This window comes from Cricetulus griseus, chromosome 3 (assembly GCF_003668045.3).
Source record: "Cricetulus griseus strain 17A/GY chromosome 3, alternate assembly CriGri-PICRH-1.0, whole genome shotgun sequence".
Classification (NCBI taxonomy): domain Eukaryota; kingdom Metazoa; phylum Chordata; class Mammalia; order Rodentia; family Cricetidae; genus Cricetulus; species Cricetulus griseus.
Window position 1 is genome coordinate 244,508,609 of NC_048596.1, and position 14,169 is coordinate 244,522,777.

Here is a 14,169-nt window from a genome sequence, read left to right on the forward strand (position 1 = left end):
TCCGCTGTGTAAATGTACCACATTTTCTCTATCCATTCTTCAGTTGAGGGTCATCTAGGTTGCTTCCAGGTTCTGGCTATTACAAATAGTGCTATGAACATCATTGAACAGATGTCAATGTGTTGTATGAATGTGTTTCTTTTGGGTATATGCCTAAGAGTGGAATTGCTGGATCTTGAGGTAGATTGATTCCCATCTTCCTCTTTTTAAAAAAAAATATTTTAAAGCTTTTATTTACCATATATACAGTTTTCTGCCTGCATGTGCACCTGCTCACCAGAAGAGAGTACCCGATCTCATTATAGATAGTTGTGATCCATCATGGGGTTGCTGGGAATTGAACTCAGGACCTCTGGAAGAGCAGCCAGTGCTCTTAAACTTTGAGTCATTTCTCCAACCCAATGAAGGAGTTTTATAAGATGCAAAATTGCTACAGTAAGACACTGAGCAGGAAACCCCCCTGCATCCATGTGTATGTTTTTCTTTCTAGAACTCAATTTCCTCCTCTTCAAAAGTGGATAATGGTGGTTCAGGCCTTTACTCCCAGCACACTGAAGCTGAGGGAGAAGGATTGCTGTGAGTTGAATATCAGTCTGAGTGACTAAGATCCTGTTGTAAGAAAATAAAACAAAACAAGATCAAGACCTCAGATATGGACTTACTGTTAGACCTGAAGTTAACCTGTAAGCCCCAACTGCCTAAAGACTAGGTAACTTCCTGGGATTTGGGGAGTTGTAGTTCTTGGAAAATAACAACAAAACCTCATGGGAATGTACAATGGGCTCTGGGTTTTGTCCATAGAAGCCCTACCAACACAAGTCTCCAAACCATGTAGCTGGGAAGTTTCCAGGTGGTGGTATTAACCAAATTCCAGCTTGGTCAATATTTAAAATTTTAGTAAAAGCTTTCTTAAATTCAACCAAAATGGAGGAACTGATTTTTCTGGGGAATTTCAGAATTAACACTTACTCAGTTGGCACTCAGCATTTTCCTTTTAGGCAAACACACAAATAACATACGACTCAGTTCAGTGGAGACCAAGAGAGAAGACATTTTATATAAACCATGCTTTAGAATTTAGAATAACTAGTGAAAAGGCAGGAGAAATAAAAAAAATTTGAGGATTAGATTAGGGGAAAGATTCAGAGGAAAAGCAAATATAACAGCTTACCATGGTCTGTTACACATTTGGGGGGTTAGTTTTTTATTTATTTTACTGTAAATATTGTAAATTTTATTATTTTCTTTCTTAACAGTACTATAAAATGTTGGTTTCTGTATGCTGACTATATGTTCTGTGGCTTTCTGAAATAATTTATCCCATCTTCAAGAGTATTCCAGTCTTTGTAGTCTTTTAAGTATAGGCTGTTGCCATCTGCAAATAAAAATATCTTATTTCTTCTTTGTTTCCTTTCTGTGTCTTTCTCTTGCATTATTACCTGGCTAAGATGCCAAGCACTAGAAAGGAAAAGGTCAAGATAGGGCATTAAAGGGAGTTATATGGAGAATAAAGGTATATATGTGTGAAAATGCCACAGTAATTCCTATTGTTTGGTACAGCTTATGAATGTGGGGAGTAATAAATTCATTTCTGAATGTCTTTGCTGATTCTGCTGTAACTAGTGGATCCCATCTAGCAGGGTATACACTTCGAATCAATGTTGAGGAATTACAGAAGACCAATGGGTATTTCTAAGTAGTAAAATTGTTAGCATTGGACCTAGCCACATGGATTAGCTCTGAGTCAGGGCCCTTATGGACATTAAGAGAAAATAAAATTTATATGTTCATATGTATATGCTAATGGAGATGTTTATTTATAATTTGGGCTAAAACTTGGGAGAGTCACTTTCAGTTTGCCTTCAGATTGCCCCATAGTCATCTTAAACTTAAAGAAATTATGAAACAAAAGTTAGGTAATACATATGCATTTGGAGCTATGGGTCTCAGTTTTCAAAGCTAATACCAGGGCCCAGGGCTTTGGGGGTTGATCACATCCACTCCCAGTATGATGGTTCCAGTAGAAAACTGTGCCTGGGGAAGGTAATTTTAAAATCTTAATTTATGTGGCTCATTATAAACTCATAGAATCAGTTTTGGTTTTCAATATGTACCTGGAAATGCTAGGGCCTAAGCAAATAATATACAATAAAAGGGAAGAAACATAGGAAATACTACACTCATCAATTGAAAGACATAATGGAATACTGGGCAAATAAGAGGCGCTGTAGAAACCAAAATGTGATTAAATTTGAGAGGTGTTCAATATGTTAAAACAACAGGAATTCACAGATGTTTTATATGCTACACGGAAAGGCAGACAAATTAGAATGATTTACAGAACTGGATTACAGGAATGTGACAGAATGAAATATAAAATTCTTGGGGACATTCTGATAGGGGCCATGGTGCTATTTCAGCCATGCTTAGACAGAACATAGGTGAGATATATCAATATTTGAACAAGTAGATTAGATTTTATACTGTAAGTTAAATATATAGCTTGGCAATTGAGATTTTTGAAAAAAAAGCCTTCAAGTAAGTTCTGTGTCAATAAATATGAACAATAATATATATCATTCCCTTATCCTCCAGGAAAGTGAGGGGATTTAAAGTTTTTTTGCTGATACTTATCATGATTTACTGATGCTTTCTTCAAAAAGGTGTTTGCTGGATCAAGTGTTTCTGCCTCAGATATAAGGATGGTTTTGGACCCTGTCAAGGGCACAGTCTTCCTCTGTCTCACTGGGATTGGCATCATGGGCAACATCTTAGTTTTTGCAAGTTACGTGCACATGTTCCAAAGCACTGAGAAGAAACCTATACACCTCATTCTTGCTCACTTGGCACTCACAAATATTGGAATGCTTCTTTCAAAGGGGATGCCAAAGACAATAGAAGCCTTTGATTTTGGAAACTTCTTAGATGACACCAGTTGCAAAGTTGTTGTTTATCTGGCCAGAGTGTCCCGGGGCCTCTCCATCTGCACCAGTAGTTTTCTCACCATGGTCCAGGCCATCACCATCAGTCCCAGACACTCCCGGTGGCAGAGGCTCAAACTAAAAACTCCACAGCACATTCTTTCCTCGATGCTCTTCTTCTGGATACTCAATTCCTTGATCAGCATGAACTTACCATATTGCATTAAAAGTATCAACAGTGTGAACATAACACAGATTAAAAGGGGGGGCAACTATTGCTATTTTGTGCCAGAAAGTCAGATAACAAGATGGATTTTTCTTACCCTCATGGTCCTGAGAGATGCAGTGTTTCAGGGTGCCATGGGAGGGGCCAGTGGCTACATGGTACTTCTTCTCCACAAGCATCACCAGCATGTGCTCTACCTTCAGAACTCCAAGCTTCTCTACAGAACTCCCCCTGAGCTGAGAGCTGCTCAGAGTGTCCTCCTGCTGATGCTCTGTTTTCTTTTCTTCTACTGGGCAGATTGCTTTATTTCTTTAATTTTTACTTTCTTCATAGAGAATTATTCCAAAATACTATATGTTCCAGAGTTTCTAACCCTTGGTTATGCAGTTATCAGCCCCTTCATACTTATTCACAGAGATGAACATCTGACTAAATGTTGTCATACTCAGTAAGAGAGAGCAGGCATTGATAAATGTCCATCTATCCTTTCAGCACACAAAATACAAAAGTTGATAGTTTCATTTTGGTGCACATAATACCAAATGCACTGAGACTATTTCAACGTGCACGGGTGGATTCTCACTCACCAAATGGTGACCATGCTTAGCTAATAATGAGGCTGAAGAAAGCTCAAAGCTGCAACTGTCTCTTTCTCCATCTTGCCTTCCATTATGAAATAGATGATATTTTCTTGTGTCTATGAAGGATAATTCATGGTCACCACTTCTGATAGTAGGAAGTGTCATGGAAGCACACCATTAATACATGATAGAGTTGGTGTGTAAATATTACAGTGACTCCCATTAAATTATAAATTAACCTATTAATGATTACAATGAAAATAAATGCATTACATTTAGTTTTGAAAACCAGATCTACAGGTCAGCCTGGGTCCTCACTGTCCTGTCTGCCTGAAGACTTTCACAACTTGCCTGGAGCCACTTGGTCAAGGTCAGTGAAAGACACCCACAGGCTAGCCTGTGTAAGTGGAGTTTTTTTTGTCTATAATTTCAATCAGCTCTGTTCTGTAACCTCTCCCCAAATAACCACACAGAGACTTAATATTAATTACAGCCAAAAGCTCAGGCTTGTTTTTTAGATGACTCTTATAACTTAAATTATCCCATTTCTATTAATCTATTTCTATTAATCTGCCTCAGGCTCATTTATTTCATCCACATATTTCCCATCCTGCTTGCTCTGAATCTCATGGTTTCTCCTATGACTCTGCCCTTCTTCTCCCCATCTTTTTCTCTGCCCCAAATACCTGCCTAGTCACTGGCTTTTTATTAACAAAGAAAGCAACGTATCTTCACAGTGTACAGAAGGATTATTTAACAGTATTTCCCCATTTTGTCTAATTAAAATGGAATCTTCTAACTTTAACATAGTAAAATTATATACAATAAGAACAAATATCAGGTAAGAATTGCATTTACAATGTTCAGTCCATTTACATTTGGCAAATTCAGAGAAAATAGTTCATTATCAATCCTATCTTTGTGAGTTCAAAGTTTTGTACCTAATTCACTTTCTATCCTAACTTATATTACCAACCCCAAACTATCTTTTGTCTTTCAACCGTATACATTTTATACCTCTTTTGTGAGTTTCTTTTCTGAATTTGGTAACAAGTAAAACTATAACCATAGCTATCTAGTTTTCAACTCCTTCAATGACCTGAGAAGGACAAAATATTACCTGAATAAACAGAAAGTGCAGAGCAAGCAACTTCCAAAACTAAGAATTAACAGAAATAGTCGGCTGCCTGGGTAATCACCCAAGGTTCCTCTGTAATGTTCAGGCATCCATCTTCAGCCTATATGCTTAGAATATCTCACAGACTTTTCTGTGAAGCAGGAATTTTGAAGGACTGCCTCACCTTGTCTTGGCAAAACTTGGCAGTCACTTTCTTTTGTGTCCTGCTTATCCAATTTGGACAGCATACTGTCAGCAGTCGAGGCAAGGTCAGTTTCTTGTCCAGTGGCTAACTTTGCCACAAAGAAAGCAAACTCCATACAGAGTTTCTTCAGTGGCCATTATCTTCTCTGAAGTAGATTGGTGAAAGAAACACTTTTGTTTCCTGGCTGCCTGGTCCTGAAATAATCATATAAAAGCTTAATGTTAATGACAAAATGTTTGGCCTATTGCTCAGGCTTACTGCTAATTACCATCTACTTTTAAATTTACTCATTTTCATTAATCTATGTATCACCATGTGGCTCATGTCTGCAGTGACTAGCTCTCATCCTCTCCACTCTGCCCTTCTGTAACGTCCAGCAATACTACTTCTTTTTTTTAAAATTTTAATTAGAAAGAAAATTATTTTACATGTCAATCCCAGGTCCCTTTCCCTCCCCGCCTCCCCTGCTCCCCCTACTAATACCCTACCTATCCCATACCCTTTCTGCTCCCAAGGGAGGGTGAGGCCTTCATAGGGGGTCTTCAAAGTCTGTCTTAATTCTTTGGATAGGGCCTAGGCCAACCCCCTTGTGTCTAGGCTCAGGGAGTATCCCTCCATATGGAATGGGCTCCCAAAGTCCATTCCTATGCTAGGGATAAGTACTGATCCACTACAAGAGGTCCTATAGATTTCCAAGGTCTCTTCACTGACACCCATATTCAAGGGGTCTGTATCAGTCCCATGCTGGTTTTCCAGCTATTAATTTGGGGACCAAGAGCTACCCCTTGTTCAGGTCAGCTGTTTCTGTGTGTTTCACCAGCCTCGTGTGGACCACTTTGCTCATCAGTCCTCCTTCTCTGCAATTGGATTCTAGTTCAGTTCAAGGTTTAGCTGTGGGTGCCTGGTTCTACTTCCACCAGATGTTGGATGAAGGCTATATGATGTCATATGAATTAGTCATCAATCTCATTATCAGGGTAGGGCATTTAAGGTAGCCTCTACTCTGTTGCTTAGATTGCTAGTTGGTGTCATCTTTGTCGCTCTCCAGACATTTCCCTAGTGCCTGATTTCTCTTTAAAGCTATAATGTCTCCCTCTATAATATTATCTCTTATCTTGATCTCTTCTGTTCTTCCCTCAACTCCACCTACCTGCCCATCATGTCTTTCTCACCCCTCCTCTTCTCATTCTTCTAGGTCCGCGCCCCCCCCCCTCAATTTGTTCTTGTCCCTTTCCGATTCTCCAGGAGCGATACTACTTCTTATGGGTTCCAGCGAGGGATCTTCGGATTAATAAAGACAAAGCAGCCTGGTCACTCTTGAAAGAAGAATGCCAATTTTATTTAGAGGGGAGTTGATTTATCAGCAGCAGCAGCGCCCTAGGAAGTAACTCAGATCAAAGTCGGAGCTCTTAAGCCCCTGGCAATATGCTGATAATCTGCATATTTGTAAACAGGCCTTGTCAGCAGGAGGAAAAATGAGAAAATAGCACCTAGCCAGTAGCTCCCCAAGGATATTGTGGATCAATCCTAGATAAGAGAAGAAAAGCAGACTCAGAAAGATCATCCCACAGCAGATTGGTGCTGCCAGGGGCAGACATGTCTCATCATCATAAAATGCCTTGTATTATTAAAATATCTTAAATGTCATATTCTGTAGACCTCTTAAGTATTTGAAAACCATCTGTCTACAATATATTCCAGTTTGACATTGAAAACATATCTACTATGACTATAAGTTTGATTGTAATAGGTAACTACCAACCTGCATTACTTGATTATTCTAAATAGTTTGTAATAATAATTTTCAAGGAGTAGAAATTTATATTACATTGTTAAATGAGCTGCATAGGTACAATAACTTAAACAAGAGTAGAAATACACATACACTATGCTTTAACAAAGAAACCTTAAATTTGTATCAATATACAAAAATCCATACCAATGTAAAATATTTAAGACTAGTAGTTGTTTTTTGGATTAAAGTAGATCCAATTATCTTCCCCTTTGTCTCATCATTTCTGTATTAGGTCCCTCTTTTGTCCTCCAGAAAGAGATAGTTGAGTCTAACTCTTTAGTTTGTTTGATCATAACCAATAACCATTTGTAACAACGATGGCAAACATCCATAATCCATATTTTGGGAATGTGGGCATTGTTTTCTCTAGACTGCTTCCTCTTGTCTAGGGGTCCTGGAAATCTTTGGGGTAACTTTGAAAAAAAATCAGGAAAATGGTTAAGTCTTGACTGGAGTAGTCTGTGAATCTGGACCATCTCAGACAGCATCCTTGAAGTTGTTTTGTATGCAGAATTCTGAGGAAACTGCAGCAGAGGCATTCTGAGGTACTGAATCACCTGGTCATTTGTTTGTATTGATATCTGGTTTCCTTGTTCTGAAAATACATAAAATTTTAAGGTAATATACATATATGCTATTTTTTAAAAAGGTTTTCCAAGACAGGGTCTCTCTGTGTAGCTTTGGAGACTGTCCTGAAATTTATTATGTAGACCAGGCTGACCTCAAACTCACAGAGACCAGCCTGCCTCTGCCTCCTAATGTAAGACTCCAGGAAATTCAGGTCTCCAGAATCTTTTCCCAGGACTGCGGCCACCCCAGTCACCATGAGGAGGCTGAAACTTGATGCAAACAGCAAGAGGCTTTAATGAAAGGTACAAACGGGCTATCTCAGCATGCAGGCTAGAGAGCATCCCTGTCCCCCAGGCACAGGCGTTTTTAAAGGCAAAAACCACAAACTTAGGGAAGGGCGTGACCAGAGTCATGGGTTCCTAGGAGGCCCTTTGTCTTGAAGAGAGGGCTGGGAATCAGATAGCCTCTGATTGTTGTAAAACCTGCAGACCTCAGGATATGCTTATCTTGCCTGAGCAAATGGTAGCTATCTCTGTTTCATAGGGACCCTTAATCGTAAATTATTGACACATTGGCCAGTGGGGCAATCTGTTTCCTCCATGAGCCCCTCGGGGAGGGTGGCCATGTGGGAATTCTTGGTACCCAGTTATCTTATGGCCTTGTAAGCTGGTAATTTCCAGGCACTAAGTCATAGTAGTGGCCTTGGTCAGTTTCTGGGCTATATTTCTTTGCAAATTTTTAAGTCTTTCACTAAGTGCTGGGATTAAAGACATGTACCACCACCACCTGGCTACACATCTGCTTTAATGAAAGTATAGACTGTGTGTTGTACAAAAGTCAGCCAAAGATGATTTGTTTTTGTTTTATGCTTAAGAAGGTAAAATGTAAATCATGTGTTTATTAGTTTTTCTAGGTTTATTTCTTTATGTGTGTAGCCAGGATTTTCAGGGGAGTCTTCCTCAATTAAACTTCAACTTCTTCAACCCTGAACAAATCCATAGCCTTTCATTTCCTGTGGGAACAAAAGCATAACCTCTTTTCCAAAGCAACACATCTTTTGACTTCCATTTTGAAGTCAAAGAATTTTTAAAATATATAGGTTGGTTTAATCTAGCGGCTTCCATAATCCAATGTCTCTTAGCAGCTATTGCTCATTCATCAGCCATCAGAAAATTTAAAGACAAGACAATAACTACAGGATCCATGTCTATGTGGATTGCTTTTTTTATTTCTGTATCCTTTAATAAGGACTTTACTTTGTTATTGAACTATTATTTTTCTATGACAGTCTATATCCTTTCTCTTTTCTCTCCGAAGCCTATGTATATTTTTAAACAAACTGTAACTCATTTAAAGGTTTCTTTTGTCCTGATCTGTCTTCATTGAATATCTACAATCTCTTCTATCTGCATGAGCAAAACCTTAAGCCCACCATGAGGTTCAGCTCATGGTGCGCTAGAGATTCAAGACCACAGACAGCATGAGATACGGTGGGACTAGGAAACTGTGTTTGGCTCTGTTTTTGTGTGTTTGGAACATTTTTTTTTTCTTTGGTTTTATGTGGATATACATGGCCCCAGATGTTGGGTACCATTTGTAGACAGAGTTTTTCATCTAAACTGCTGACCTGCTCTGTCCTACTAGCCACTCCCCAAATAACCACAGAGAGACTTAATATAATTATAAATATAATTATAAATGATTGGCCATAGCTCAGGCTTGCTTTTAGTTAGCTCTTATAACTTAAATTAACCCTTCTATTAGTCTATGTGCTTCCCTGAGGCTTGTTTACCTCATTTACATATTTCCCATCCTGCTTTGCTCTGGATTTCATGGCTTCTTCTCTGACTCCATCCTTCTTCTCCCCAGGACTTTCTCTCTGCCTAGAAAATCCTGCCTAGTAATGGGTTAATCAGGATTATTTTTTATTAAAAATTAGAACAACACATCTTCACAGTGTACAGAAGGATTATTCCACAGCAAGCCTGGGTCCTCATAGTCCTGATTGGCTGAAGACATTCACAGGTCCACCCAGTGCTTGGCAGGTAGGTGCCATTATGTTGAGCACATGAAAGGTGGAGAAATGAGAAAGAGAACTGTCCATGTGCTACGGAAAGAGGCAGAATTGAAGAAGTGAAGCTATTTAGGAAGAGGCTGATGTGGGTGTCCTGTCTGGTCAGGGTGATGTCCAGGCCCATGCTGCTGCCAAGGACCATGTCTGGGTCTGTGGTCCTACCACAGCCAAAGTCTGTGTTTATATCCATGACCCTCATTGTTACCCAAGGTCACAAGGATGACCAGGGTCTGGGCCATCACCTGAAGCCATCTTGGTGTCTGAGAGTCATGCTGCAGTTGTGGCCATACAGATCTCAGTTTCCTGTGTTGCCACAAGTTGCCATGGTGACATCTAAGCCCTAGCTGCAGCTGAGGGCCATGTTTGGGTCTATGGCCTTATAGCAACCAGGGTCTGTGTTGATGTCCATGGCTTCTGTTATCATCAAAGGTCATGCTGATGCCCGGACTGCCACATAGGGCCATTTTGATTTCTGAGATCCATGCTGCTTCAGAGGCCATGGTAACATCCAGTCCTGGGCTGCTGCAAAGACCATGTCTAGGTCTGTGGTCCTGCTACAGCTGGGGTTTTTGTAGATGTTGGTGGCCCATGTTACCAACAAAGGCCACATGGATGGCTGGTGTCTAGACTACAACCTGTGACCATGATGGTGTCTGAGGGCTGTGCTGCTGCTGGAGCCATGCCAATTTGCCACCTGGGGATATGGTATCATCTGGACCTGAGCTGCTGCCTAGGGCCAGGGCTGAGTCTGTGGCCCAGCAGTGGCCAGGGTCTGAGAAGGTTCCATGTGGCACTGAGAAGAAGGTATATTCTTTTGTGTTTGGATGGAATGTTCTATAGATGTCTGTTAAACCCAATTGGACCACAACTTCTCTTAGTTCCTATGTTTCTATGTTAAGTTTCTGTCTGTGTTCCTGTCTAGTGGTGAGAGTTGGGTGTTGAAGTCTTCCGCTATAAGTGTGAGGTTTTATGTGTGATTTGAGTTCTAGTAATGTTTCTCTTACGAACATGGATGCCTTTGTATTTGGGCACAGATGTTCAGAACTGAAATTTCATCTTGATGGATTTCTCCTGTGATGAGTAGGATTTTGATTGATTTTAAAGTATAATTTGTTAGATATTAGTATTGCTACCCCGCTTATTTCTTGGGTCCATTTGATTGGAAAAATCTTTCCCCAACCTTTAATTCTTAGGTACCATCTGTCTTTGAAGTTGAGGTGTTTTTCTTGTATGCAGCAGAAGGATGGATTCTGTCTTCTTATCCATCCTGCTAATCTGTGTCTTTTTATAGGCAAGTTAAGACCATTAATGTTGATAGATATTAATGACCATTGATTGTTCATTCTTGTTTTGTTTTGTTTTGTTTTGTTTTTGGTGATGGTGGCAAAATTATGTGTGGGATTCTATCCCTTTTTTCTTTTGACTGTTGGTAAGGTGGGATTATCTAGTGCCTATATTTTTCTGGTTGTAGTTAACTTCCTTGGGTTGCAGTTTTCCTTCCAGAACTTTCTGTAGGGCTGGATTGGTGGATATATATTGTTTGAATCTGGGTTTGTCATGGAATATCTTGTTTTCTCCATCTATATTGATTGAACGCTTTGCTGGGTATAATAGTCTGGGCTGGCATCCATGGTCTCTTAGTGTAGGCAGAATATCTATCCAGGACCTTCTGGCTTTCAGAGTTTCCATGGAAAAGTCAGGTGTGATTCTGATAGGTTTGCTTTTATAGGTTACTTGACCTTTTTCCTTTGCTGCTCTTAATATTTTCTCTTTGTTCTGTATGTTTGGTGTTTTGATTATTATGTGGCAAGGAGACCTTTTTTTTTTTTTGGTTCAGTCTATTTGGTGTTCTGTAGGCTTCTTGTATTTTCATTGGCATGTCTTTTTTTAGGTTGGGAAAGTTGAATATGTTTTCTGTGCCTTTGAGTTGGATTTCTTCACCTTCTTCTATACCTATTATTCTTAAGTTTGGTCTTTTCACGGTATCCCATATTTGGACTTAAGATTTTCTTTGGTTGATGAATCTATTTCCGCTAGTGTGTCTTCAACTCTTGAGATTCTCTCTTCCATCTCTTGTATTCTGTTGGTTATACATACATCTGTAGTTCCTGATCGTTTACTCAGCTTTTTTATTTCCAGCATTCCCTCAGATTGTGCTTTCTTTATTGTTTCTATTTCAGTTTTTAGGTCTTGAACTGTTTTATTGAGAGATTTGTTGATATCTTGTAATTTTTGGTTTATTTTTTCTCCCATTTCTTTAAGGGATTTTCTCATGTCCTCTTTGAGGTCCTCTTTGAGTTCCTCTATCATTTTCCTGAAGATTTTTTTAAGGTCATTCTCTTCTGGTTCATCTGCATTGTGATGTTCATGTCTTGCTTGTGTATGGTTCCTAGTCTCCGGTGATGTTATATTGGGTTTTCTGTTGTTGGATGTGCTTTGTCCTTAACCTCTTCTCATCCTTTCTTCTGGTGTGTGTAGCAGGAGTCTCTTCCTCTCCTGGTGGGTATGGGACCAAGTTTCCCTTCTGGTAGATGCAAACAGTTCCAATACTCTGATGTCTGTCCTCTTGTTGTGGATGGAGGCAGAATTGCCACTGGGGCCTCGGCAGTGTCCTGGTATGTCGGATCCCACTGCTGATCTCGGATCCAGTGAGCAAGCCCTTGGTGTCAGATGCCTCGAGCAGGGTCACTGAACCGAAACTGGAAACCTATATAGAGTTTCTTAGGGATGGAGTTTTTCCAGGGTGAAGATTTTCAGGGTTGGAATTGGTTGATTCAATTCCTGAGCTTGGCCAAGCTCAAAGACTGGCTGGATTTTGTGCTCAGGGATTGACTGGTTTTTGAGCTCAGGGAATGTTTTCTTTTCGTGTTTAGGGGCAGAGTGTGTTTCTTTGGCTCTGGTTTCAGGACCAAAGTGTATTTCTTTCACTGACCCTTTTTAACTGTTGGCTCTAGTTTCAGGGTCAGTGTGTTTTTCTTTGTCAGGCCCTTTTTGTTAGTATTCAGGCATCTGTACCGGCCTGTCCTTGGGGTCCTGACAGGTTACATTCTCAGCTGCAATAACTAAGAGCACCTCTTGTGTACATTGGCTATGTTCCCTTTTAAAAGGTGAGCCTTGCCTACTTCCTCTCTCTCTCTCACTCTCCCCCCCCCACTCTCCATCCCTCCATCCCTCCCTCCACTCTTGTCTCCATGGACAGGTCTTTCACACACACACACACACACACACACACACACACCACTCTCCCGACCCCCTCATCCCTGTTCTCTGCCCCTTCCCTGTCCTGTAGTAATATTTTATTTGTAATCTAACAAATGAAGCTTGCCTGGAGATCTGAGTGCAGAGCTAAATCACCAGTTAGCCACACACCTAAGCCAATAGTTAGCTATAGAGGACAGGCAGTGGTGGCCACAACCTTAATCCCAGCACTCAGGAGACTGAGTTCAAGGCCACCCTTGGCTACATGAGTCTAAAAGAGAAGCAGAGCTCACACCTTTAATTTCAGCACTAGAGAGGAATAGAAGGCAGAGGAGCTCAGTGCAGTCTGAGTGGAGTCTTGAGATTTGGTGGAGACCAGTGCAGTCTTAGCATTGATAGAGGTGAGAACTCTCTAGTGACTGGACACTTTACTTCTCTGATCTTCAGCTTTGGAGAACACTTTTATTCTATAAGTTTGGATTGGCAGGCTTCAGGAAAAGAGAGACACTTGGCCTCACCTCCTTACAGTGCCACTCCCTATGAGCTTATGGGGGCCATTTTCAGTCAAACCACCACAAAGATGAAAGAAACAAATTAAAGCACATGCTGGTGAGAATGCAGAAAAAGGGAGAACAATTATTCATAGTTCATGGGAGACCAAACTTGAAAAGCCACTAGAGAAATAGAAAAAATTGATTACCTCAATATCCAGCTCTCCCAAACATGAACATATATGCAAAGACTTATCAACTTGCTACAGAGATACTTTCTCATCCATGTTCATTGCTTCTCTTTTCATAATAGCCAGAAATTGAAAACAGCCTAGCTCTTACAACTTTAATTAGCCCATTTTTTTTTAATCTAGGTTCTACCACATAGCTTGGTACCTTATCTAAGTATGGAAAGTTCATCTCCTCCTTCACTGTGTCTCCTCAGGACTCCTTGACTCCATGCTTCTTTCCAGTGTTCTTTCTGCCCCCAAAATCCTGCCTAGCTTTGGCCAGCCAGTTTTTTATTAACAATGAGAGCAACACATCTTCACAATGTATAGAAGTATTTTTCCACAGCAAGGGACAACTAACACTAAAGTGTTGTAATTCAAAAAGCAAAGCAAGAGAGAAAGTTGTCATGTGACAGAGCTCTCATGTAGGGGTTTTTATTAAGGGAAAGAGAATGAGAAAAAAGGAGGGGAAGGGGATACCAGCCTCTGGGTTCAGGAGCAGCAGAAGAGAAGAAAGGCAGAGAAAGAAGGGAGACAGGCAGAGAAACAGGAACAGAGAGAGAGACAAACACAGAGAGACATGGGAAGTGGGAAGGGCCCTTTTAAAGGGGAATTTAGTGAATATGCACAGGAGGTGCTCTTAGTAGCTTCAGCTGAGGACTTATCCTGTCAGAACCCCTAGGACAGGCCAGTTATACATGCCTGAATACTAGCACTAAAGGCCTTTTGAAAAGCCATATAAAAACCTAATACAATAGAAG

The 14,169-nt window shown here is 40.3% G+C and overlaps 1 protein-coding gene across 1 annotated transcript; it reads left to right on the forward strand.

The window, feature by feature from the left end:
- Positions 1-2,702: 2,702 nt before the first annotated feature.
- Positions 2,703-3,599, forward strand: LOC100772981 (putative vomeronasal receptor-like protein 4). Its single transcript, XM_027409495.1, has one exon. The coding sequence runs from the start codon at positions 2,703-2,705 to the stop codon at positions 3,597-3,599; it is 897 nt and encodes a 298-aa protein (XP_027265296.1).
- Positions 3,600-14,169: the final 10,570 nt, after the last annotated feature.

Excerpts from the sequence above, each read along its gene's own strand:
- LOC100772981 (XM_027409495.1), top strand. The coding sequence starts at position 2,703 with ATGGTTTTGGACCCTGTCAAGGGCACAGTCTTCCTCTGTCTCACTGGG.